Below are 26,922 nucleotides of genomic sequence, written 5' to 3'. Positions count from 1 at the left end.
CTGGGAGCTCAGTGTCCTGTTCTGGATATCCCTCCAAAGACAAGGCTACCATCCAGTCTCTAAACAGCAAGAGCCTACAAGGCTCTAGCATCATTTGTTTAGTGCCAGCGGTCCTTAGCTGTGCTCCTGGAAAGGAGCTTGTAGAAGAAGCCGGGTGTAGAGGAGGAGTGGTGGAGAAGGCCACCAGCTAGTGAGCTAGGAGACCCTGGGTATCTGGAGGCAGAAGGGGGATGGGAAATGGAAGAAGAGGTAGGAAGAAGCCGAGAAGGGAGAGTGGGGGTTGGGGAGCCGAGGGGCGGGTCGAAATGCGCCACCCCTCTCATCCCCTCATTTCCCCACCCTCCCCACTCCACCCGGTGCTGCCAGCACTCTTCCAGCCCAGCCGGCCACATCTGGCGTCTGCCCGCCCTTGTTTCCGCTGCATCCAGACTTCCCCCCGGGTGGCTGGAGGCTGTGTGTGCATCCAGGGCTTTAAATATACAAAGGGATTGCCAGGACCTGCAAGCACCCGCGGCAGTGGCGCGTGTTGGGACGCGGGGCCCCGTTATGAGCCCCTGAGACCTGCGAAGCAGAGGCAATTGAGTAAGGCGATCTCGGCACACCGAGCAGAGCAGGCGCCATCCGGGCGGACCCCAGCACACAGCCAGCGACCTCAGGGTGACACGCGGAGCCCGGGAGCGCAACGATGGAGGCACCAGTGGCCTGGAGAGCGCTCACCGGCCCTCTGCGGGTTCTCTGCGTCCTGTGCTGCCTGCTGGGCCGCACCTTCGCTGCACCATCGCCCATCATCAAGTTCCCCGGCGATGTCGCCCCCAGAACAGACAAAGAGTTGGCAGTGGTAAGTTGCTACGCTGGCTTCACCGAGCCAAGTTTAAACAAACTTAGGAAGCGGAGGACACAGGCCCACCCTCCTTTTGACCCCCTCTGCCGGCACACAGCTTCGCCGGGAGGGACTTGGGTAAACATCTTCGAGGGTCTCCTTCTTGGCTAGTTGTTGGAGGGGGTGGCTTTTGTAAATGATGGGGAGGGGTTTTGGGAAGAGGAGGCCTTTGATAAGTAACTTGGAGAAGTTCCGGGGCTACATTCAAGGGACCAAGAAAGGAGCAAAGGAAGGAGGTGGTGATTGCCTTGAAAAACATCTGGAAAGGGTTGTTTTTGTGAATAACAGGGACTTTGTCTACTCAGGGGATTTGGTTCTAGGCGGTCTTTATGAATGTCTTTTGGACGCATCAGGAGAGTTGGCAACAAAGCCTCTGGCAGGCGTCTTGGCAGACCTTTAGGACAATCAGTTTAAGGGGGAATCTTTTGAAAATGGAGGGGTGGTGGTACTTTGGCATAAAATTTATATAAACCTTTGCACATAAAAGGATAGCCAGAGCAAGGTTTGGCAAACTTCTGGAGAACTTTGGCACGCATCTGGAGAATGGCCCTTGGTGAGACTCTGGGGGGGGGGACCGTTTGGCAAGTAATTAAGGCTAGAGGGAGGCAGAAAGTGCATTTTTGATGCCTTGGTTGAAAGGCAGAAGTTATTCAGGAGGGTCCGGGTAGAGTTTCTTGAAACTTTTCCCTGGGGTCAGAGGAAGCAAGGAAACAACCCTCCAGGCAGGCACAGAGGGCCTGGGCGCGTGGGGCGGGGGCGGACTGAGCCTGGCTGGGGTCGGCCAGCGGCCAGCACGACCTCCTTCTTGGCCAGGCTCCCTCGCTGAGGCTCAGATGTTGTGTGTGAGCGTGCGCGCTGTCTCTAAGGCGCCGTGGCAGCATCATCATCGCATCAGTTACATCAGGAGGCAGCTGCAAGGCAATCCCCACAGTAAGGAGCAGGCACCTTTCGCCAGCCGTGGGCCATGCAATGCCTTAGAGCCATGGGCCATGTAATGCCTTAGACGCTTCGCCGGGTCTCAGGACGTTTGTACCTTTATTGCCTTTATTTAGTCATTCTAGAAATCCTCCAGCAGCCTCCTCCCAGAACTAGGAATCACATGCCCTTGGGAACACCAACTCTCTTTCCCCAACCCTGCCTTACAACAGCGATTCTGAACCTGTGGGTCACCACCTCTTGGGTGGGTGAAAAGATACAAATAATATACCCTGCAAGTCAGACAATAAAAGTGGAAACATTTACAGTTGTGAAGTAGCTGTGAAAATAAATTTTATGGTGGGAGGGTCACCACAACATGTATTAAGGGGTCTAAAGTATCGGTGACATGCCCGTTGGCTGAAATTGAGAGGGGGAGCAATTACCTGGGTCCCCTTGCCTTCTGCTGCCTCAGGAAGTCTTTACTGACCGGAGGTGGTCCAGGCGGAGGGAAATTAACAAAGAGTGTGTAGGGGGAGGAGGGGGCTCCGGCCAAGCGTAGTACACACCTGGGGAGACTGAGGCAGGAAACCTCCTGGGTTCAACTTAAAGTGAAAAAGGTCCCAGAACAAAAAAAGAAAAAAAGGAGAGGGCTTTGAACTTAGAGTACTCCCTGCAAGTCCTCTCGGAGTGTGTCAGCCTTCCGGCCTGGTGATCTCAGATGACTGTTTTAACATCCGGAGTGACTGGTGTTTTTTTGTGTCTGTTTGTTTGTATATTGTTTCTTTTTAATTTAAATTTATTTTGTATTATTTATTCATTTTAAATCCTGATTGTAGCCCCCTCCCAGTCTCACCTTCCTCCCCTCTTCCCTCTTATCCCCCCTACCGTATTCTTCAGAAAGGGGAACCCTCCTCCGCTCTCACCTTACCTGAGCCTGTCAAGTCTCCTTAGGACTGAGGGGCTGTTTCACTGAAGTCAGAGGGCCATAGTGGCAGCATGTTAGTGATAAGTGGGCAGGTGCTCTTAGATACTTAGAAGAGCGTTTGGCCCTTGGGAAGCGCTCAGTTAAGGTCAGGCATTATTACTGTTGTATTGCCATTGCTGTCATCACTGTCATGCCCCCTTTCCTCCCTTTGCTGAGTGCCACCGAGCAGGTAAGAACCGGTCATGATAACTTCTGGCTCCCTTTCACCCTTCCAGCCAAATCTTCCCTTGCATTTAAGTTTGCATCTGTTTGTGAACCACCCATGTTCTTGCAATGGGTTTTGAAACTTGCAGACTAGAAGTGCCTGCCTTGATCATCTGTTTACCCCAGCAGGAGCACAAAGGTTGAGACATGGTAGACATCAAACAGTGCTTGCTGAGCAGCTGGTTGGGAGTTTGCAGGAGAACCCCCTGAAGAGTAAGAGCAGGACCTTTTTAGAAGTGATGGACCTAAGATTTGAACTCAGGTCTGCTACCAAGACCCCCTGCACACAATCCTTGAATTTCTTCATAAGAAAAAAAAAATGAGGAAGATGATGTATGTGTAGGTCTTTTGGGGGGGTTCAATTGCATAGATGCTGGGGTGTCCAGGTTCAAATATGGGCTCTGGAGTATGATTGCTTGGTGTCAAGTGTGGGTCTGCCCTCTGTGAGTGGTGTCACCGTTAGCAAGTTCTTAAACTGCTTTTTCTTAGATTCTCCCTCAGCATGACAGGAAGTGTGTGTGTGTGTGTGTGTGTTTTACATAAGTTATCATCTGCTAAATTCAGGGAAATAAAATGTGGTAGCTATGCCATTTACAAATGCATCATTCCACGAGTGGGTGACAGAACTCATTGGGGAGCCTAAGATCCACTCAGTGTCTTTGAGCTCCTTAATTTCATCCTGTCCCAGTTAGGTAATGTTTGGGGGAGCAGTTGGGGCTGTGTACTTTGCCATCCCACTGTAGCTCTTGGCTTTGAGACTGCCTGTCTCTTTCAGCAATACCTAAACACTTTCTACGGCTGCCCCAAGGAGAGTTGCAACCTCTTCGTGCTGAAGGATACCCTTAAGAAGATGCAGAAGTTCTTTGGGCTGCCCCAGACAGGTGACCTTGACCAGAACACCATTGAGACCATGCGGAAGCCGAGATGTGGCAACCCAGATGTGGCCAACTACAACTTCTTCCCCCGCAAGCCCAAGTGGGACAAGAACCAGATCACATACAGGTGCCAGTGAGGGACTGGGGTGGCAGCCCGAGGGATGTGTGTGTCCTTGGGAATTGCCTTCTCAATTCAGGGGGTCCATGAGGTGTCATTACTGGGAGCTGAACATCCATGGACTTTGCATACAGAGTTCTTGGTGAGTGGAGCCAGGCAGACCTAGACTTGGGTCTCATATTCACTAACCATGGCCTTATTCTGTGCTTTGACTTGGTATCCTTGCCTATGGAACAGAACTAAGAAATCTGCTCCTCATAGGGGTGGTTGGGAAACTAAATTAGATTATATGCAAATTAAAGATTTACAATGTTTGTTGCAGAGCAAGGGTCTGCAAAGTATTGATGGCTGTTATTATCATCTGGGTCATTGGGTAGGTAGAGGAAGCTTGATGTTCACCTGATAACTTTGTTTTTAATCTAGTGTTGTTATGATTGGCTGCTAATTGGGTTAAGACCTCCACTCTACGTGGCTGGTACCGATCAAGGGTAAGATCTTTGCCCTTTGTCTGATATCATGCTGTTTGTGTCCCTGGTGCTCTTGAACCAGAATGAGAGACAAGAAGGTCTGAGATTCTGGAGACATCAGGGCACTATGAGGGGGTGTTCTTAGTGACCTGTGCTCAACACATTAGAACACTTACACACACTCATGCACACACGCTGTGCACATAGACACTTGTGCTGTTGTGCATATGAACATAGTCATATGCATTTCTACCCCCTCTAGGATCATAGGTTACACACCCGACCTGGACCCTGAGACAGTGGATGATGCCTTTGCTCGGGCTTTACAAGTATGGAGTGATGTTACTCCACTACGCTTTTCTCGAATCCATGATGGGGAAGCTGACATCATGATCAACTTTGGCCGCTGGGGTAGGCAGACAGGGGCTGGAGAGTTGGGTAGCAGAGAGACAATGGGCATAGGTAGACATTTGAGGAGTGTGGGGATCCTGAGGGCAGCTTGCCAAGAAGGTTTGGATGTGGGTTAGATGGGAGATGGAAGAGCATGTTTCAGACCCGGGAGAGCCACTGCTGTGAGAGCAGAGGATGCAGTGCAGTGTGCTCTGCCGCAGTGAAAACCTACTGTACCTTATAAGTGACATCTCATAAGTGCACATGGCTACTTAGATTTAAAGTAATAAGAAAGACCTTTTTATTTAAAATTCAGTATGGTCACAATAGCAACCATGGAAGGAAGTGGACTAGAATCCGGAGCTAAGCTACCATAGAAGCTATTGGTATGAACTGGCAGCAACATAAACATGAAGGCTGGTGGTACAGATCCTAGGTGCTAATGCAGTGAAGGCAGAGGGCAGAGGAAGAGCAGTGTAGATGTGGCAGTAAGTAGGGTGAATATTAGGCCTGAAGGCTAGCTTTGTGGATCGTGATAGCATGATAGGGCATGGTGAGGAAGACAGCCTTGATGGGAGGGTGTGGGTGTCAGGAGGGTATGTGCTTCTCATGCTGTGGTGGCCCTGTAGGTGTGTGGGTGGGTGCTGATAGCAATGGTCACAGCAAAGGGAAATCTGAGGTGTAGGTGAGAGGAGTAAGCCAGAGCTTTTCCATGGACTCCCTGCAATGCCTATTTTAGATAACTCCAATGGGAGAAAGGAAGTGGAGAGGTTTTTGGAAGGCTAAGGAGCTCCAAACACAGATTAAGGTGTAGCTGGGCTTAAGGACCCAGCTGTGGGAGTATAGGGGAAGGCGGGGGGTGGGGGGAGAGGGAGTAAAGCTAAAAATCAATGTGGGTTTCAGAACATGGAGATGGATACCCATTTGATGGCAAGGATGGACTCCTGGCACATGCCTTCGCCCCAGGCACTGGTGTTGGGGGAGATTCTCACTTTGATGATGATGAACTGTGGACCCTGGGGGAAGGGCAAGGTAAGACCTCCTCCATAGGTGGTGTTCTTCCCTGTCTCCTAGCAATAACCTTAAGCCCTTCATCCCTAACTAACCATCATCCCTGTGATGGGATCAGGGCAACAGGAGCAGGAGGGAAGTCAGCCTCCGGGGTGAGCCCACAGCCCAGTGTCTGAGGAAGGCCCTGGAAAGGTAGGTCCCATGCTCTGTGTGCCCTGCAGTGGTCCGGGTAAAGTACGGCAATGCTGATGGCGAGTACTGCAAGTTCCCCTTCCTGTTCAATGGTCGGGAATACAACAGCTGCACTGACACCGGCCGCAGTGATGGCTTCCTCTGGTGCTCCACCACCTACAACTTTGAAAAGGATGGCAAGTACGGCTTCTGCCCCCATGAAGGTGAGCATCTCTTCTGGCCTCTCATCCTTCCCATGTAGGTCTCCGGCCTGCATGGGTTTCTGCTCTGCCTACACCTTCCACATTCCACAGGCCAGTCAACCTTGATCTGCTCATCCCAAGTGTCCAATATCCTCATTTCAGCCATCCTTACCCCCACTGTATTGCTTAAGGGCAGGTACACAATCTAAGCAATGTGTAGTTTTGCCAGTTTAGCATCACTGTGTGAACACAGTATCCTTACACAGGCTGAGAAGGGAACAAAGTTACCAGTCAGCCTGACCTTACCGGGACCACTGTCACAGGGGACCATCACCGTGGGTGTGGTCTGTTGTAACTTAAAAGCTACTTTTGTGCTATATAACCATATGTACTTGCTTCATATTTACCTAAGTCACTTCATGTTTTTAAAAGTCTCACCATTAGCAGTATTATTTGTGAAATCGTGGATTTGATACATTCGTTATTGTTTCTAACGTAGGAGAGAATGACCTTAGATGTTTCTCGGTTGTTTCTGGGGCTGCTTTACACTCCGAACAAGACCTAAGGCTCAAGGACAGTAGAGATGGAGAAGAGAGACAAGGCAAAAAGACAGATCAAGAGCTTAGCAGTGGGAGGAGAAGAGGGCTTAGTCCAAGCTGGTACCTGATCCAAGTAGGGACTCCAGTGTGAAAATAGGAGCCATCCCTCTCCCACTGGTCCCACTGCACTAAAGAGAGTCACTTTGAGTGGTCACAACTATGGCATCTGACTCTGTTTGTCCCTGTGTCAGCCAGAGGCATCCAGCTCCATTCAGTGTGTGTGTGTATGTGCTCATCAGAGCTTGAAACGTTTACCCCCTTCTACCATCTATTGAGCTAAAAGTGTGAAAAGGGGAAGGGTATTGATGTATATTCAATCAACTTTGAAAGCTTCCTGGAAACAGTTTCTAATCATAAATCTTTTTAAATGTATGTATGACATCATATTTGGCCAGGGCATCTCACTTAATGGTTCTAGAGATCAGAAGCCCAGAAAATGTTGGAGAAATGGGAGAAAATACAAACATACTTCTAAGTATTAGCTTATCCCCCAGCCCATAAAGACTTTCCGGGGTCAGAGACTGAGGACAGTCTGTTTGGGGTCAGGAAGTACTATAATTGTGTATGTTTGTGACTCTTGCTGTTCCTATTGCAACATAACACTAGCATCAGTCATCTGCGTAGAAGGGAAGAAACAAAGAGTTTCTAATTGGCTTCCTGTTTACATTTCTTCTTCTCCTTCTTTCTTTGTTGGGGAGCTTCAACCCATGACCCCACACATGCTAGAGATGCTCTCCTCCACCACTGAGCTCTATCCACAGCCTTGTTTATGCTTTTGTCACCAACGCTAAACTTTGTGCTAAGACTCAAAGCTATTGACTATTAGTAACTCAGAGATTTTTAAATACAAGTCTTGAGTTTCCCCAGTAGGACATGGGGAAAGACAGAAACCCTTTCCCGAATCAGCCCGTCTGTTGGAACAGGCTTCGTGAACAGATAGGGAAAACAGCCTCGAACTTCATAAGCTTGGAAAGGTTCCCTCTGTGTCAGGCATTGGCCATTTATTTGGTCCTTAGCCAGGTGCAAGTACGCACAATGCACACGTGTTTGGGTCTTGGGGTAGCAATTCTGGTTACTCAGCCCCTTCTGACTGCTGATTCAGTGTCTGTTCCCTGACCTTCTCTTTGGGAAGAGGGTGGGTCCCAGAGGAGATGGGCTTTCCGGGTGGTAGAAGCACAGCTGGTGGGATCAAAGTTATCACTTAAGCCTTCCTGACTCTGAATTGCCAGGGTTTCTGAACTCAGTTTAGCCTCTTTCTAGGTCCCACTCTTCTTGGTTCATCAGGAAAAGGTTTCCTGTATGGGGATGAGCAGAGCAATGAAAATAGAGACCCACCCCCATTCCTGCATTGGGAGGCCAGGGGTTGGGCTCCATTAAGCTCGTGGTATGGCTAGCAGGCCTAGTGAGGTCACCTCTGGCACCGCTGTGCACAGATGGTCCTTGTTACGCTCTTGTGGTTTTGCTGGTTGGCAATTCCAGAGACACACCATTTTGTAACTCTGGAGTGGATAGAGGGATAGGAGCCTTGGGAGAGCCCGAGACAGACAGGCTGACCTTGATCCCACCTCTCCCCATTCTCCACTCATGCTCCATCCTGGGGTCATCAGAGTGGGAGGCTAAGATTACAAGCTGTGCCTCCCTCCTCCTCTCCCTTCTGAAGGAGCTGACTACAACAGTAGTAGGGCTGTTGAAAAGGACTGAAGCTTTCTGCACTATCAGAGACGTTTTTAGATTTCTTTTCATCATTTTTAATTATGTATGGGTATGTGTGTCCTTATGTGAGTATGTACACAAGGGTACAGGCACTCGCAGAGGCTAGAGGCATCAAATCCCCTGGAGCTGGAGTTACAGATGGTTGTGAACTGCCTGATGTGGGTGCTGGGAACCAAACTTGGGTCCTCTGGAAGAGCAGATATTGCTCTTAACTGCAGAGCCGACATTGCTCTTAACTGCAGAGCCATCTCTCCATCGTCTGGAGATGGTTTGTAGTGAATCTTTTTAACACAGCAATAACTTTTCTTTTGTGAACCACCAGCAAGTAGATGACCAGGCAGATACCTCTCTCAAGGGCACCTTCTCCCTCTCTTTCTCTCCTCAGCCTTGTTTACCATGGGCGGAAATGCAGACGGACAGCCCTGCAAGTTCCCGTTCCGCTTCCAGGGCACCTCCTACAACAGCTGTACCACTGAGGGCCGTACAGACGGCTACCGCTGGTGCGGCACCACGGAGGACTACGACCGGGATAAGAAGTACGGCTTCTGCCCCGAGACTGGTGGGTAACCGTGCCTCTCTCTGCTTCCCAGTGGCAGGCAAGCACTTTGCTGTTTAATCCCCTCTTGTTCACCCACAGCATCTTTCCCCAAGATTAGCTGCTGGTACCACATGAGCCTGGGAATCAGCTGATGCAGTTGTGCTGTTGATTTCTGGCCAGCCGGCTTGCGCCTTGATGGCTGGGCTGCACCCCTTGTCTTTTCAGCTCTGACACTGTATTTGTATCTCTCGTCTCAGTCTCTTATTCATCTTTTCTCATGCCTCTCTTCCCCCAACATGTGTTTACTGAGCCTGCTTCTGGAATCTAATTCAGAGATTGTGCTCTGTCAGACTGTGCGTAAAGGCTCATCTTTTAGGGCAGTATGTTGAGACCATCAGCTTGCTCACCCCTCTGTGTGTCTGGACTTTTCTGTGCCCATCTACAGGGGTCCAGTCCTGGACTCTGAACTGTGGCTTCCTGGGTGTAAAGCTTGGCTCTAGCATTATCTGCTCAGCAATCTCTTCAAGCCTCGGGTTCCCCATGTTACTAGAGGGTCTCTACTGTACTGGGGTTGTTAGTGGAGGTGAATAGAATGGGTCAGTAGCCAGTGAGGGCATGGTAATGTCAGTGTCTTGTCTTTGTTTACTGGTAGTGGCCTCAGATCCTCTGCTGCCCCTTGACCTGTATCCTTACCCCACAGCTATGTCCACTGTGGGTGGAAATTCAGAAGGTGCCCCATGTGTCTTCCCGTTCACTTTCCTGGGCAACAAGCATGAGAGCTGCACCAGTGCTGGCCGTAGTGATGGGAAGGTATGGTGTGCAACCACAGCCAACTACGATGATGACCGGAAGTGGGGCTTCTGTCCTGACCAAGGTATGAGGCCCCGGCCTTTGGGTAAAGACACTGGGCACTCCTCCATACCTGAGCTGGAACATTCTGAGGTCCAGACTGCTTTCGGCATAGACATTGTCCCCATATAAAATATCCCCATTGTTTCTTCAGACCTCCACAGTGGAGACTCTGCTCAGTCTTAGGGAAGCCAGATTCCCTGTTAGGCCCAGCCAATTCAGGCAGACACTCACATAGCCTCCAAAATTCAGGCAGACACTCACACAGGCACCGATCGTGGATGGGTATCAGCCCTGCTATTTCCTTTCTTGCCTTCCACTCCAGCTATCCCTCCATACAGGACTGTCACTACCAGGAGACATTAAATGACCTTACTGTTGTCAGGACTATGAGCAGGTGCTTTGGGCCTAGCTTTCAAGGGCCTAGAGGCACAGAGCTTTAGTTTTTAGGTAGTCCAAAATGTTCAGGTAAGGGGACGGGTCCAGTACCTGCCAGAATTAGGCGAGCCTCTGTTCCAGTTTGATTTTTGTTGTTGTGAAAAAACACTTATGGGGAAAAGGGTTACAAAAAGGCTTACATTCCCAGGTTACAATCTATCATTGAGGGAAGTCAAAGCAAGAACTTATGGCAAGAACCTGGTTGCAGGAACAGTGGCAGAATACCACTATCTAGCTCAGAGGCTCTTGCTTAGCTGGCTTTCTCACACAACTCAGGATACCTACCTAGGGAATGGAGCTGCCCACAGTAGGCCATGTTTCTGCATCAGTTAATGAATGATAAGACAGTTCTTCGTGAACATGCCAGGAGACCAAGCTGATGAAGACAACTACTCAACTGAGAGTTTTTAGTGATGATTCTAGGCTGTGTTTCATGGATGCTTAGTGCTGACTGGAACATTCTTTTCCTTCTGCTAATGTAGTTGTTTTTTTCCTGTAATGAGGTGGATGTTGGTGAATGCCAGAAGCTGGCCAAATGAGGTTTTCTTAGGGTTTTTTTGTTTTTGTTTTTTTATTTTTTATTTTTTGCCCACCAAGTGCTATGCCAGGAGATAAGGTGACATCCCTGCTCTGGGCTACTTCTGCGTAAGGTGGGATCCCCATCAATGTGGAGTTTGTGGCCCCTCAGGCTGCCACGAATAAAGCATACATACTGGTGTCTTAAAACAACATAAACTGATTTTTTTTTTCTTGATTCTGGAGGCTGGAATCAGAGTGTTCCGTCTGTATCACTTCATTGCCTGCTCTTGTCATTACATGTCCATCTGCACCAGTCCCTTTGTCTCTCTTCCTCTGAGGCTGTGGTCCACAGCGAGTTAAGAGCCCATCAACTGCAATGTGGTGGCAGTTTTAACTTATTATTTGAGACAGGGTTTCACTACATAGCCCAGATGGATCTCAAGCTCACAATCCAAATGCTTCAGCTTATCAAGTACTGGGATTATAGATAGATAACACCACTCTTGGCTCTAGCTTTCATTTGAGTGTGAGTGTGTTTGTAGGCTTTTGTTGTTGTTTTGGTGTTTTTGTTGTTGTTTTCTTTTTGCTCTTGTGTGTGAGATAGTGGGGCCCGTGGGATAATTCAGTCACAAGAGGGTGTGGCGCATGATTTACCTACTGTTCCTGGCCAAGCCTGAGCAAGCCATGCAGGAATGGAGTTGCTGGCATACAGTAGGCAAATGATATATCATCAAGCCACATTCCCAGGGGAGTGTATCTTTTTTTTTCTTCCTCTCTTTCCTGGGAAGAAACAGTGAAGCCCTGAGGCCAGACTATCCCTCTTCTTCCCCGTCTTTGAGATCTGGAGCAGCAGGTTTTATGTCAACTCTACAAAGAGCCAGAAAGCGTGGTTTTTAACAGAGAGAACTTGAAGTAGACACTCCTGTCTCTCTCCCTCATACCACATACAGCCATCACTGGGAAAGGGCAAGCGTGTGTCAGCTGACCTACTCAAAAGCAACAGCATTCTCTGGCCAAGGATGAACCCTTCCAGAACTGTTAGCCCCACCCTGGAAATGCCCCCCCAAAATCTCCTTCATATGAGACAAGTCTTCATGCCTGTGTTCTCTCTCTCTCTCCCTCTTTCTTTCTCATTCTATCCCATATCCCTGCTTTGGCACTCAGGATATAGCTTGTTCCTCGTGGCAGCCCATGAGTTCGGCCACGCTATGGGGTTGGAGCACTCACAGGACCCTGGGGCTCTAATGGCTCCTATCTACACCTACACCAAGAACTTCCGATTATCCCATGATGACATCAAAGGGATCCAGGAGCTCTATGGTAAGCATCAGCTTGAGGGCCTTTGGGAGAAGAGGTGTCTTTGAGTATCCCACAGCCTCCGTGGGAGGACACAGAAGTGGGAAATGGTAGATCTCATCTAGCCAGAATGACCAGGACATTGGCAGGGTGGGTACGTGAATTGTGCCCGGTCCTCAGCCTTCAGAGTAATGCTCCAAAGGACTTCTCAGACAGTCCTGTCCTTTGTAAACACTAGCTATGAGTGCCTCTCTTGGTTCCCCATCTTTAGGGATTTCCATGTGCTAGGTGTGTGAACTGAGGCTGGAAAAAGGTAGTCTGTCTGGCCCAAGGTCAACTGGGTTTCAGGCACCAGGTAGGGTTTAGGATCCGGAAATGTGAGGTGCCCACAGGGCAAGCTTTTCTCTTATATGGAGTGGGAATGATGACACCGGAATGAACATTGCTAGTGTTTTAGTTTGTGATAGAAACATAACAAATACCAGTTCCTGCAATTAATGATTGTCTATTGGTCTTTGCTTTCCGAGAGGCTAGAGGCTAAACAGTCAGTCCATTTCTTAAAAACAAACAAACAAACAAACTATTATATATTAGTCCTGGTGCTTCCTGGTCCAGGTAAAGTTGTTAAAGTGGAACTTGGTGGGGAAGCCTAGGGACACCTAACAGAGGTGTAGACAGTGCGGTGTGACATTGCAGTCCCGCCACCACTGCCACATGCCAGCTGAAAAAGATGCAGCTGCTCACCTCTCTAGACTCACATGTTCATCATCATGAGGAATAAGAAAGCAAATCCTTCAGACAGTGCCACGGCCCTAGAGTAGCCCCAGCAGGCCTTCCGTGTTCTTAAAGTAAGAGACCACATGAGATTGAGGCTTCTCTTAGTTTCGCCACTCGAAGCTCAGGCTGCACAAGGAAGAGGCGCACATCTCTTCCTTGTAGCCTTAACGGGTTCAGAGAGCAGTATTGGGGCCTAGCCTGGCGATGAGAAGCCTTGTTGCAGGGAAAAGAGTCTAAGGCCAGGTGTCTCCCCACTCCCCAGGGCCCTCCCCCGATGCAGATACTGACACTGGTACTGGCCCCACCCCTACACTGGGACCTGTCACTCCAGAGATCTGCAAACAGGACATTGTCTTTGATGGCATTGCCCAGATCCGTGGTGAGATCTTCTTCTTCAAGGACAGGTGAGTGAGGCTCCCTTTGCCTTTCTTACCGTCTGGCCTCTGTCCCTTCCCATTGTTCTTGCGTTCCCACTGTTTGTTGAGGCTCTCATGGGGGCTCACAGAAAGACTGTCACTAAGAAGTTTTTGCTCTGTGTCTCACAACCCACAGATCTTAGTGGCTTACCACACAGGTGGTTCTCGAATTCTGGGTCTACCAAGTGTCTCAGCTCTTAGAGCAGTAGGTAGTAGCAGTCAGGTACACCCTACATGTCAGTCCTTCTCGATAGTGAATAATTGTGGCAGATGACAGAGTGTAAGAAGCAAATCATACACACCCATTGAAGACTTCATGCATGTCATATCTGAGATTCTTTTACCGATGAAACCAAAGAACATGGCTAAGCTGGGCATCCTAGCCAACTCCAGCTCAACCCTAAAAGGTAGACTGTGTTGTTATATAGTGAGGCACATCCAGCCAAGATTCTAGAGAGAAGAATGGAGGGAAATTAGCCAGTCTTCCATTGGCCTTCTCCCAGAATGCTATTCATCTCAAGTGGCCAAATTGCTGTCTGTATAGATAGCAAGCGACCACAGGTTGAGAGAGATTGTTTCCTTCATTCTACAAGGTCATAACAAATGGCTGAGAGTCACCATAATGCCCTGGCTTCCTGGGAAATTGCAAAGTACTATCTAGGACCTCATTAAAAAGTCCATCCATCCATCCATCCATCCATCCATTTGTCCGTCATCTATCTGCAGCCATTCCTACTTTCAATTATTCATCTATCTATCTATCTATCTATCTATCTATCATCTCTCTACCAAGCATCTTCTGTCCATCTGTTTTCCATTATACTTCCATGCATTGATCCAATTATCAACTTATCCAGTCATGAAGTATAATAGTTAGAAAAATGGGCTGTGATAGGTAGAATTCTACATTAGCTATCTACTAGTATAGATGGGTTGTATGATCAGTAGGTTAGTTGTTTTCTTTGTTCCTCAGTTTGCCCATCTCTAAGATGGGGCTAATATTAACCCTATCAAATAGAGCAGATATAAGGATTAGATGAGTTTGGTGCTTAGAATAATGTTAGCACAGAGTATGTTTGTTCAGGCTTATTAGCTGTCATCCTTTTTTTTCTCTCTTTTTTTAAACTTTTTGTTGATTCTTTGTGAATTTCACATTATACTCCCCAATCCCTCCATATCAGCCCTCTGCCCTTACACCTTCCTAATTTCACATTATACTCCCCAATCGCAACTCATCTCCCAATCCCTCCATATCGGCCCTCTATCCTTGCAACTTCCCCCTTTAAAGAAAACAGAAAATAAAAAAAATTAAAACAAACAAACAAAAATGAAACTGATCTTGCCATTGAAGCCGTGGTGTGTCACACTATCCACAGTATACCCTTTTGCTCAAACATGTTCACTTGAAATGCCCATTGCAATGAGTCGTTGGTCTGGTTAGAGCCTGCTTCTGTGACACCATCAGTACTGGATCCTCACCAGGACTCCTCCCACATATCTTGTTGCTGCCCCGTGTCTTGGAGATCCTGCAGTTTTGGATCTATAAGTCAGCTCCTTCACGAAATCCAGCAGTTCATAGATGAGGTAGATGTTGGGTTGGGCCAACTCAAAGTCCTGGGTCTTGGCCTGGGTGGTAGCTGAGTTGGTTAGTTTGCTGGTTCTCCCAGAACCCAAGCCACTGGCACCAGCTATTTCATGCCACTCTGGTAAGGGGTAGGGCCAGCTCACTCCTATCTTTTGTTTCCTTGTTTCTTCCTTTCTTTCTTTCCCCCCTTTTTTAAGACAGGGTTTCTCTGTGTAGCCTTGGCTGTCCTGGACTTGCTTTGTAGACCAGGCTGGCCTTGAACTCACAGAAATCCACCTGCCTCTGTCTCTTTGAGTGCTGGGATTAAAGGCAAGTGCCAATATGCCCACCTTCTTGTCATTTCTTAACTAAGCCACTTTATCAGTCTTATACCCTATGGCATTCACAACACTGCATGGACTAATTCTTTATTTTAAAAAATTAATTTAATCTCTTTACAGTCTGATCCCAGACCCCTCCCTCCTCTCCTCCCAGTCCTCCTCATGTCCCTCTCTCCTCATTTTCTCTCTCCTTTTTCTCAGAGAAGGTGAGGCCCCCAAGGAGTATCAAACTACCCAGGTACCTCAAGTCACAGCAAGACAAAGCCCATCCTTTCCCACTGGGGCCTGACAAGGCAGTCCTTATTTGCTGTCATCTCAATAGGTCCTTTTAGCCTCTATTGTGCCTTGGTAGGTTTTGATGATAGTTACAGAAGAGAAGATTATACTGAGCATAGAGGGTCTATGTAGTGTCACATCACTGTTTTCAAAAGAAGGGCACAGGCCTCCTTAAATGGAGGTGAGTCTAGTGACAGGAGGGCAGGTTGGGAATCCTAAAGCAGAGATAAAAGTTTGTGACGTATATGGGTGGGGTCAGAGAGCCCAGGAAGATTATTCCTTGAATAAAAGATACTCAAGGAAAGTCTTTATTTTTTTTCCTGTTCCATAAAGAGCATCTCTTCAGACATGAAGATGTGGGATATGTGTGTTCTGCTTTTTACAGAGTCTGTTACTATCAGTAGGTGATAACCAGAAGGTAGAGAGAGGAAAAACAACACTTAAAATGCAGCAAGTCAAATACAGTAAGTCTCAGTGCCCAAACCAGTTTAAGTGATTGTAGATGCTGCTGCTGTTCTGATGTACCTTGTAGAGAGGGGAAAGAGGTAAGTAGGGACTCTATTTTCCAGCAAGGTACCCAGCTTGGAGAACTTGCCATTGTGGAAACTGTGACCATGTATGGAGCTGTCAGAAGTGAGAATCTCAGAAACAGCTCTGAGCCCAGGTCTAGGCCAGGGCTGGTTTTGACACTGCATCACACTTTCTATCAAAAAGACTTCAGTAGAGTCACTGAATTGACCTGTAAATAATTAACCATTCTCAAATATTGGTTTGGGATTGTCGTCCCAGACTCTGGGAGGGCAGGGCAGTACTACCGGATCATTGAATATGGATTTCAGAATTGCACGTGGACTTAAATCCAGGCACTGCCATAATCTGAGTGTCCTTTGGCAAATAAGGATCATGCCCCTGCCTTGTGTGTGCTGCTTCAAGTAAGAGAGCTACCATTCTGTCCTGCCCCCAAATTAAACAGTGGAAGAAAAATGTGTCTTTCATGGTATAATGTTGAGGGCTAAAGCTGCTTTAAAGGGCAGAGAAGGATCAGTGACTTGTCTTTCTCCATTGATATCTTTGCATGGCCTGTAGGTCAAAACTGGGTTCCAAGAGGACTGGCAATGGCAGTTAGAAGCACAGGCTTCCCACATCCAGCCAAAGTGTGGGATGAAGTAGGAAGGAGAGAGGGGGAGAGAGAGAGACATGAATGGAGGCAAGATATAGGTCTATCTGTTCAATCTTGTCACGCTGATGTAAGACACGTGGCAAGGAATGTTAGGCTAACCAACTTTGGCAAACAGCATCACCCTGAAGGCTTGTTCAAACAGAGTCTCAGTCCTAATTCAGAGAACTCTGCTCTCTACAGGTCAGGTCTAGTAATTTTGCATTTCTAATGAATGCAAGCCCAGGTTCTGTTGGGGCTGCTGGTCTGAGGATAGCAACTTGAGAACCAGTAGCTTACTCATGACCAACCCACCACTCAAGGCTGCATGCAGCTGAGGACAGCTTTTGTTCCGTAACTCAATGGCAAGTCATGTTACAATGTCAAAAGGTTGGAGACACCTGGGACTAATTTCTAGGATGAGGATGACATCATGGGCAGCAGGGGCTCTTGGTGCTGAAGGGTGATGATAAGTGTGGAGCTGAGAGGAGGGGGGGGTCAGGAGAGAGAAATGCTGTGTACATGTTACTCAGTTATGAGGGTCACATTTTACAAGGCTCATTCATAAAAGTGCTTCTCGCTTGGTATGCCCTCAGTAAATGTAGCTCTTATTTTGCCAAAGCACACAGATTCATCCCACTTAAATTCTGAAAATGCTTTGGAGTGTGTGCCATTAATTGCTGCCTTAGTGGGCTTCTAATCAAATAGGACAGATGAGATAAACGGCAGCTGCTGTAGGCTCTCAGGGCTGGTGTTGAGAGGCGCTAAGGAAGGAAACACAGTAAACACAGTCTGTGGTGGCTTCCTGGAGAAGGTGTGGGCAAGAGCGAAGGGTGGCTTCTCACTCAGCTCTGGCATCTTGCAGAACAATGTCCCTCCTATTCCTCAGTGTCCCTCTCCAACCTCCTTTTGACCTTACCTCCTCCCAATGCCCTACCACATTTCCAGGAGGGTTCACTGGTGAGAACTGCAGAGTGCCAGAAGGAAGCTGTGACCTCTTGTGTCTCATTCCTGTTCCCAGGTTTATCTGGCGGACAGTGACACCACGAGACAAGCCCACAGGACCCTTGCTGGTGGCCACATTCTGGCCTGAGCTCCCAGAAAAGATCGATGCTGTGTACGAGGCTCCACAGGAAGAGAAGGCTGTGTTCTTCGCAGGTATGTTGGAGGGTCTAGCTGGCCCTCGGTTCTCAGGTTCTCATTTAACTGGATCCTCCACCAAAAGAAGTTCCCAGGCATTTAGAGGTGCTGCAGCTCCTTCAAGGATCGATCTCAACATCATTTCCCAAAGCACAGAGTCTTAGTCAGGGTTCCTATTGTGCTAAAACACTATGGTCAAAAGTAACCTGGGTAGGAAACGGTTTATTTCAGTTTACAGTTGTAGAGTAGCTTGAAGGCAAGTCAGGGCAGGAACCCAAGGAAGGAACCGAGGCAGATGCCAGAGATGAACACTGAACACCGACCTGCTCCCCATCACTTGCTCAGCCTGCAGGACAACCTGCCCAGCGGTGGCCCCACCCACAGAGGGCTGGGGCTTCCCACACCCATCGCTAATTAAGAAAATGCCGCTCAGGTTTGCCTACAGACCAATTTTAGGGAGGCATTATTCTCAGTTGAGTCCCCCTTCTCAGATAACTCTAATTTGTGTCAAGTTGACAAAACAAACACACAAACAAACACCCCCCCAAAAAAAAAAAAACAACCCTGGCCAACACACATTAGATTTATCTGGGAGATGGGGCTAGATACCCAGCATCAACTAGTCCCAACCAAAGGAGAACATTTCCTCTCCCTGGGCTCTCTGTTGATCTTTGGTTCCTTTCCTAGAAGAAAACAGAATATTCTTTCAGAGCCTATGTTTCCCTGACAACTTTTCAGGGCTAGAGGCTTGGCCAGTAGCTGCTGCTTTAGTAAGACCAGTGTGTGTGTGTGTGTGTGTGTGTGTGTGTGTACAAGTGCATGCATGTGTGGATTGAAACAGGTGGGGTCTCATGCAGTCCAGATTGCCCTTAAACTTGCAGTGTAGCCAAGGGTGACCTTTACCTTATGATCCTCCCTCCTCTCAAGTGTTAGGATTAAGCATTTGCCATCACACCTGTTTAATTTGATGCTGTGGTTGGAATTCAGAGCCTTGTGCACACTAGGCAGTTAACTCCACTACCCAAGCTACATCCCTAAACTCAAACTTTTTTAAACATTGTGTATGTCTGTGTGTGTGTGTGTGTGTGTGTGTGTGTGTGTGTGTGTGTTGGGGAGGGCGGTTTCTCACAGAGGCTAAAAGCATTGAGCCCCTGGGTCTGGAGGTACAGGCATGTCTTAGTTAGGATTTCTACAACTATGATAAATCATCCCAAAAGCAACTTGGGAAAGAAAGGGAATATTTTACCTAATATTCTATCATCCAGAGAAGTCAGGGCAAGAATTCAAGGCAGGAACCTGGAGGCAGAGCTTGTAAGCTGCCCAACCTGGGAGTCTAACTCCAGTCTTCAGGAAGAGTAGGAAGCACTCACAACCACCAAACCATCTCTGCTGCCCAGCCCTCCAGTTTTAAAAAACAAAACAACAACAAAAAACATATATTATTTGAATAGAGGTAGTTACAGTAGAGTGACATCTGAAGCTAGGATAGAAACAAACTGTTCAATGCATGCTATTTAGACTCCAAGCAAAGCATCATTTTCACTAGGCTTGTTACTTTTTTGTTTTGAGACAGGGTTTTATGATGTAACTCAAGCTGGCCCTGCATTTGCTATGTAGCCCAGGCTGGCCTTGAAGGCTCAGCTAAGATTTGAGCACTTACTGTCCCATATATGGACAGCTTCCACCTCCATCCTTTGATGACCATGGGTCGTGGCCAGGCTAACTTTAGCTCCCAGGGCATTTTATACGGGCTAGAAAGAGGGCCATCTTGTGGCAGGTATGACATCGGCTGCTTATCTTCCACTTATCCTCCTTTGATTGGCTCCTTTATAACTAACTTATAACTAACTTGTAAACTAACTTTGTAAAACTTATAACTAACTTATAAAACCCTGTGTATATGAGGTGGGGATGTCGTTCAGTTGGTAGAATGCTTGTCTAGCATGCACAAAGCCCTGGGTTCAATTCTCAGCCCTTCAGAAGTCACATGTGGGGCAGTCTGCCTCCTTGTAATGCCAGCACTCAGGAGAGAGAGAGGTAGGATGATCAGAAGTTCAAGACCAGCCTGGGTTACACTTGAATCAGAGCAAAGTGAAACAAAACATGATCTCGTGTATGAAGCTTGCTTCTAGGTACAGAGCTGGGTTATGAGCAGAACGCCATTTCCTGTTGAGAAATACCCAGTAGTCTCTTCTGCCAGAGAGATGATGGGAGGGACAGGTTGGCTTGAGGCATATTCCCACAGCCACCAATTCATCTTCTGCCCTTTCCCTCAGGGAATGAGTACTGGGTCTATTCTGCCAGCACCCTGGAGCGAGGGTACCCCAAGCCACTGACCAGCCTGGGGTTGCCCCCTGATGTCCAACGAGTAGATGCTGCCTTTAACTGGAGTAAGAACAAGAAGACTTACATCTTTGCTGGAGACAAGTTCTGGAGGTAAGGTGGGGGGGATAGGTACCAGGTAGAAGGGCAACATGGCTAGTTTCATGGGGCAGGACACTCTTGGCTTGATATTACAGTGTGGGTAGACAGCCCCTCCCTGGTCTCCAGCCTGCCAGGCAGCAGGCCCTCCAAGAGAAGTCAGCACAGGATGCAGCCTTCCTGTGACACTTTTGGGGTTATTCCACAGACTCCCCTTCCCTTTTTCAGCTGCCTCTGATTGGGCCGGAAGAGAGCTAGTCTAGATCTCCATGTTACGGCAGCTCACGGAAAAGCTGGTTAATACAGTCATAGATAACACAGATAATAGCACTACTCTTGCCACTGTGGACCAGGTGCTACTGTAAGGCCTGACGAAGTATGAATTAATGCGTTTCCTGCTTTTCACATGCAGAAAACAGTTCCAGAAGATCAAGTAGTTTTCAGTTCCCACAGCTATGGGGTGGCAACCAGGCGGTCTGGCCTTGGAGAATGCTCTAGTCTTCCTGATGCCGTCCGTGGAAACCCAGGGAGGGAAGGGAAAGGCAAGGCAGCCCAAAGAAATGAGGAAGACAGCACCCGAAACAGGCCCTGGAAAGCCACAGGCGCCCTCCCCCACGTCTGCAGCAGGCGCCCTCCCCCGGGTCTGCAGCTGGCCTGGCTAGTGGTGCAGACTGGCAGGGGAGCAGTTTCAAAGTCGGTGGCTCTGCTCCAAGTCCTCTGGAGAGAAGGCTCTAGCACCGAGAGGCAAAGGTCCAGATGGGGGCCCCAAGGAAGGCAGTATATAAGTGTGCTGGCCTCGAGATAAGCTTAAAATTGCTTCTCTAGTCTCTCCAGTGCCTTCACTTCACCCTCTGGGTCCTTTGGTAAGTGAGGAAAAGGGTGGGCAGACAAAAGCTCCATTCCTTCCCCCTTCTTCTGTGGCTGTGATTGTATCCAAGTCTCAACCAGGAACTTACTGATGGAACTCCCAGGCTTTGTCTGGTATCCCTGAACAAACAACTCTGCTTCCTTCAAGGCTCCTGTCTCCTCCTCCCCTTCTTCCCCTCACCCCACCAGCAACTGCCTTGCTTCAGAGGCTGTTTATGTCCTGGGGCTGCCCATGGCAGGGTGGAATTCTGAAAGCACGGCTGAGATACTTAGCAAGCTAAGCTGATTGGTATCTCAGGCCTCAAGAAGAAAAACAGTCTGTCAGGAAACTGTCGAGCAGACCTTAGGCCCATGGGTTCTGGAACACCCTCCCACACACCCGCATGCTTTGAATGGCATCTAAGGCTTTCGAGTTTAAGCACATTCTGAATCTTTAAATCTGAGTGTGTCAGGCAGTTGGGGTGGAGGCTCACAGACGCGTGATTCAGGAATCTCAGAATCCCAAAGCCTAGGTGATTCCCCTGCACTGTGTGGGAAGTACTCTCGCAGTCTCCCTCCTACACACCCTATGCGTATACACATGCAAGAACAGGCATGTCCCGTGTGAACAAGAGTGTGCATGCATACACAGAGTCAAAGGCCCAGAAATGTCACTAGTTTCTTCTAATCCTCTTCCTGGATAAGGCCTCTAACTCTAGATGCCAGAACAGATACCATCCTCTGCCTACGAAGCTCCATGAGCCTTTGGTAAAGAGGCTAGAGTGGAAAGGGTTAATCCCGGGTTCTGGACTGTGCATGCAAAGGAGACAGGTCCGTCCTAGGAGAGGTAGCACAAGAACTCGAGGGACCTTCTTGGGCCATGGTTGCAAGAAAAAAAGAGGGAGTCTGGAGGGGCTGGGGTGAGCTGCTGTCCCCAGAATGCCAGGATGTACTCAGTTCCTGCCTTTGGAAATTCCAACTGGGGCCACAGCCTTCCAGACCCTTGCCTTGCTGCAGGTGGAGGCTGTGCAAATCATCTGGATGGATTTCTTGTTTAATGTAGATATTACTGTCAGCGTCATTTTCTGGACCCAGGATACTAAGGATGAAGTGGGTCAAGGACAGACGGAGAGAACCTGGGACACAGATGTCTCTTCTGGCACTCAGTATTTCACCTTCTACATCTGTAGATAAACAGTCAAGATGATGAGGCTAGAGGGACAGGGAGGAGATAGCACTAGAGTCTTTCTGGATGAAAAGAACTTGATGGAAACAAGTTGTTTCCTTTATCTGAACCTCAACTATACAGTGGGGTTGACTACTGACCTCACCTTATGTTAAGGGGAGTCCTTGAGGCTTGGGGTCCATATCTCTGGACCATTGTAATTGCAGGAATTTATAGTGGGCTCTGTAGAGGTCATACAGATGAGAGAATGGAGATTTTGAGCTAGGGGACTTGATTTTGGTAACTTGGGCCATGAAGAAACAGCCTTTTCAAGAAATTGCATTCAGATGAAGCTGTGGTTATGAAGGTGTCTCTGACAGTTCTTGGAGTTGAAAGGGAAACCCCTACAAAAGACAGCCTCAGGGTCAGCCCCTGAGGTTGGAGCCCCCTATGGAGGTTGTAGGGCTGGCTGCTAGGGAAAAGGAGAGCTATCCAGGATGCTGTGCAGAGGAAAGAAAGCTTGACCATTACCAGGATGCAATAGAAAACGGTCTGCTTAGACGTTTCTTCCATGAGTGTGAGGTATGGTCTTGTTTCCTGGGATAAACAGACACACAGTGGGAGCTTTTGCAGTATTAAATCTGTATAATATAACTAGTAGGCTGAGGGGAAGAGGAAGGGAAAGCGAAGGAATACAAAGGGCAGCAGCAACTAAAAAGTTTTCCAAGCAATGTAAAATATCAGCTAGGGAGAAGGTATGCTCAAGGTATTTTCCTGCATTAAATCTGGGGCCCAGCAGTACATATACCCTGACAGTTGGGACTCGGCGGCATGCAGTCTGCCCAGTGACTCATGGCCTTGAGCTCACACCCACCACATTGCATTGTAACCTCAACTCTCGGAGCCTTGGTTAACTCCCAGACATGGCTTGTCATCTCCGTTTCTCAGATGAAGCAGCAGCAATTTGTTCAAGCCACACATTTAAAGAATTATGGGTCTGTCTGGTCCGTTGGTCCGTTGGACTGCAGCAGGGAATCAAAGGTTTAAGGGAGAGCCTGGGGAGAAGGCTCAGCAGTCAACAACAGTGTCTGCTCTTTCCCAAGTCCTGGGTTCGATTCCCAGTACCCACATGGTTCATAACTGTCTATAACTCTGGTTCCAGGGGATCCAACTCCTCCTTCTGCCTTTTAGGGGAACTCATATGCATTGGTGTCCAGACGTACATATAGGCAAAACACCCAAAAACATAAAAAAAAAAACCTCAAAATTAAAATTTTAAAAGTTTTTGAAGAAACTACGAATTCCCAAATCCCTGCTGAATACCAGACACGGGAGAGACACAGGCATGTGTGCTTCTTGTGGCAGTCACGCTGGCAGTTTCTCTTGGGGATTGTCTCAAGGCATGCGATTAGGAAGTAGTAGCATGGGATTCAGACCCAGGTCTTCTCTAGACTCTTGGCAATTGCTGCCCACTTCCCTCTGCTTCTCCCTGTCTTGTCCCTAGATACAATGAGGTGAAGAAGAAAATGGACCCAGGCTTCCCCAAGCTCATCGCAGACTCCTGGAATGCCATTCCTGATAACCTGGATGCAGTCGTGGACCTGCAGGGCGGTGGTGAGTTACCCAGGCCTCTGCTGGCGCTCTAGGATTGCCTCCCCCGTGCCAGGAAACGGCTCCTCTTTGGCACACACTCCTGCGGGGCCAGTTGTGTAGTCCCAGCAAACAAACCAGTCCCTTCAGCTCAGTGCTGGGAAGGCAGCCAGCCCACTGACCCTGGCCACCCCAGCCAAGCTCCAGGCTGTAAGACCTAGAAAGGCCTCTTCCAGCTGCAGGGCCTGGAGCCACTGTAGGGGAGGGCTGGGAGGCCTCCAGGGGCCAGGATGGTGGCCCGCTGCCCTGGATTCATTCTGGGGGCTGAGCCAAGCTGTACCGAGTTACTCAGAAGGCCTGTGACCACCTCCCACCAGCAGCACGGCTCCACTTGAGACAAGGCAAACTCTGTCGTGCACCGATGCCCGACCCAGCGGCTTGTTTCTTTGCAGTGTCAGCACAGGGCAGCATTAGGAATTTGAAAACCGTATTTCAGGGAGGATTCAGGGAGGCTTCTGTGACTCTCTAGGGTCCTGGAAATGGCATCAGTTTAGCTTTCATGGCTTTTTAAAAGAGGCTTTTATTCAGTTCCACAAAAGTTGTGTGTGTGTGTGTGTGTGTGTGTGTGTGTGTATAATTGGTATGTAGTATATGGTGTGTGTGTGTGTGTGTGTGTGTGTGTGTGTGTGTGTGTGCGTGCGTGGCGCATGCCCTTACCATCTGCAGATTTCATAGCCCTGAGCTCTCATGCAGAAGGAAAGCAGTGTATAATCAGGTGCCCCACTAAGGGTCACCTTCAATCAAACTTCTGTCAAGTTCCTCCTGTGAGCCAGGGGGTCTTAAATAGGGAAACAGGGTTGAGTGTGTTTGGAGGAATTCGGACTTTACAAAGGCTCTAGAGACAAGGAGGGGAAACAGTAGAAAATAGAGTATGCATCTGTACCTACATCCTGTGTGAGTGTTTGTGTGTGTGTGCATGTGAGTCTGTGTGGGGTGACTGTGCACGTGTGTGAGTGTGGGTCTGTGTGTTCATGAATGTGTACATGTGTGTAAGAGTGTGGACTTGAGTATTTTGGGGGAGGGTTTGTGTGTGTATGAGTGTGGGGGGGATTGGAGTGTGTGAGTGTGTGCATATGTGGTGTGTGTGCACATGTGTTTGTGCCTGTGCGTGTTTGTGTGTGCATGTGTATAGGCTTAAGTGAGTGTGCGTATGGGAGGCTAAGTGTGTGTGTGAGAGTTTGTTTGCATACGTGCCTAAGTGAGTGTAAGCATGTGCATGGGAGGGCTGAGTTCGTGAGTGTGTGTGAATCAGTGTGTTTGTGGGAGGTTGCGTGTGTCTTAGAATTTGTGTGTGTGAGTGCCTGAGTGTGAGTGTATGTGTGTTTGTGGGAGGGCTAAGCATGGGTACATGGGGGTCCTGATTGTGTGAGTGTGTGTGTGTGTGTGTGTGTGTGTGTGTGCTGTAAGGAACCAGAGGCCAGTGATGTACTGACAGGGAAGGGTGAGTTCTCAGCCTCTGATGACTGCCTGTGGTTTTAGACAGTTTAGAGGTTCAAAGAGAAGCCAGATATCCGAGTCTTCATACGACACTGCCGGATGCGTTTACACCTTGGCAGCTCATTCAGGATTAAAGACAGAGTGAAGCAAACATTGTGTGGGCCTAAGAAACCCCGTAGGCTGGGGCCTCCCATGGCCTGTCCCCTGATGTGTGATGTGCGTGGCTTGGTGCTGGTGCTCAGGAAGGTGCCACTGCCGAGTATTACCTGACTTATCTCAGGAGCTCTAATGTGAGTCACAACTCCTGGAGGGGATCAAATGACCTTTCCACGGGGGTGACCTAAGACCTTTGGAAAATAGATATTTACATTATGATTCGCAACAGTAGCAGATTTATAGTTTACAATGCAACAAAATAATTTTATGATGGGGGTCATGAGCTGTATTGAGGGGTCTCGACCCACAGGTAGAGAACTGCTGCCCTAAGAGGTTGGTGCCCTGGTTCCTGCCTTAGAGAGGAGCAGAGAGCAACTGGAGACCTGGCTGCCTAGCCATTCCTCTTCTTCTAGCCCAGAGGCTCTTCCCTGGTGGAAAAAGTTTTTCAGGCCAATGTGAATGCTCCCAGGGACCTACCGTATGCCATGTCGGGTCAGGGTGGGTCCAGTCTCTCTTCCTTCTCTCCCCAGGTCACAGCTACTTCTTCAAAGGTGCTTATTACCTGAAGTTGGAGAACCAAAGTCTGAAGAGCGTGAAGTTCGGAAGCATCAAATCGGACTGGCTGGGCTGCTGAGCTGGCCCTGTTCCCACAGGCCCTACCATCTACATCACCACATACCAGGCCCAGAGCACTGGGGAAGGATGTGAAGGGGCCTGGCTGCCCTGCCTTCAGCTCTGTAGTTAACCAGCCTCCTCCTTTACCTGGTGACTTGAGATTTCAGAGGGTGGCTTCGTTCTGTGCCCAAAGAAAGGTGCTGATTGTGTCCCTCCCAGGTGTTCCTTCCCCCTCCTCCCCCAACTAGGGGATGCTTGGATATTCTCCATGCAGCCCTCCTTTGGGCTGCCCCGGTGCTCCACACTGCAGGTTTTTCAACGTCTATGATCTTTTTTATGGCTCACAGCACCCTCAGTCAACAGAGACTGTCTTAGGAGGGCACTGGTGGCCCAACAGCCTGGCATGGGGCAGTGGGATACAGATACAGGTGTGTATTGGAAATCTGAGACACCTGGGGTCTCACTTCCAGCTGCCCTGGCACCTACACTGCTTCAGCAGTTTGCCTTGTATGCACTTTGTTTGTGTCTTTCAACCTTTTCAGTTTTCCACTACACTGCGTTTCCTGACAGAGGGACTCAGGTTGTCTGATGTCACTGCACGATGCACCTCAGCCCACAGAGCAATGGTTTCTTTCTCCACTCCATTTAGGGCCTCCTCAGTCACTTCCTCCACTGGATGGAGGAGAACCAAGCTGGTGGCTTCCTGCTCAGCCTTCTTGCTTCTCCCTTGAATGGTTCCCCATGGGAAATGGCCAACAAGTATAAATAAAGACACCAATTGAGTGGCA

The 26,922-nt window shown here is 48.7% G+C and overlaps 1 protein-coding gene across 1 annotated transcript; it reads left to right on the top strand.

The window, feature by feature from the left end:
- The first annotated feature begins 347 nt into the window (after positions 1-347).
- Positions 348-26,922, top strand: Mmp2 (matrix metallopeptidase 2). The gene is made up of 13 exons (XM_021631122.2): positions 348-838; positions 3,763-3,989; positions 4,710-4,858; positions 5,741-5,869; positions 6,070-6,243; positions 8,920-9,093; positions 9,773-9,946; positions 12,043-12,198; positions 13,214-13,355; positions 17,726-17,862; positions 20,121-20,280; positions 23,781-23,890; positions 26,050-26,922. Exons 1-13 carry the CDS (start codon positions 686-688, stop codon positions 26,151-26,153), a joined length of 1,989 nt encoding a protein of 662 aa, XP_021486797.1. The 5' UTR covers positions 348-685; the 3' UTR covers positions 26,154-26,922.

This window comes from Meriones unguiculatus, chromosome 10, assembly GCF_030254825.1.
Source record: "Meriones unguiculatus strain TT.TT164.6M chromosome 10, Bangor_MerUng_6.1, whole genome shotgun sequence".
Taxonomy (NCBI): Eukaryota; Metazoa; Chordata; class Mammalia; order Rodentia; family Muridae; genus Meriones; species Meriones unguiculatus.
This window is presented reverse-complemented; position numbering and strand designations above follow the sequence as displayed.

Excerpts from the sequence above, each read along its gene's own strand:
- Mmp2 (XM_021631122.2), top strand. The coding sequence starts at position 686 with ATGGAGGCACCAGTGGCCTGGAGAGCGCTCACCGGCCCTCTGCGGGTT. Across the intron at positions 4,859-5,740 it reads GATCAACTTTGGCCGCTGGG|AACATGGAGATGGATACCCA; the intron begins GTAGGCAGACAG and ends TGTGGGTTTCAG. Across the intron at positions 12,199-13,213 it reads AGGGATCCAGGAGCTCTATG|GGCCCTCCCCCGATGCAGAT; the intron begins GTAAGCATCAGC and ends CCCACTCCCCAG.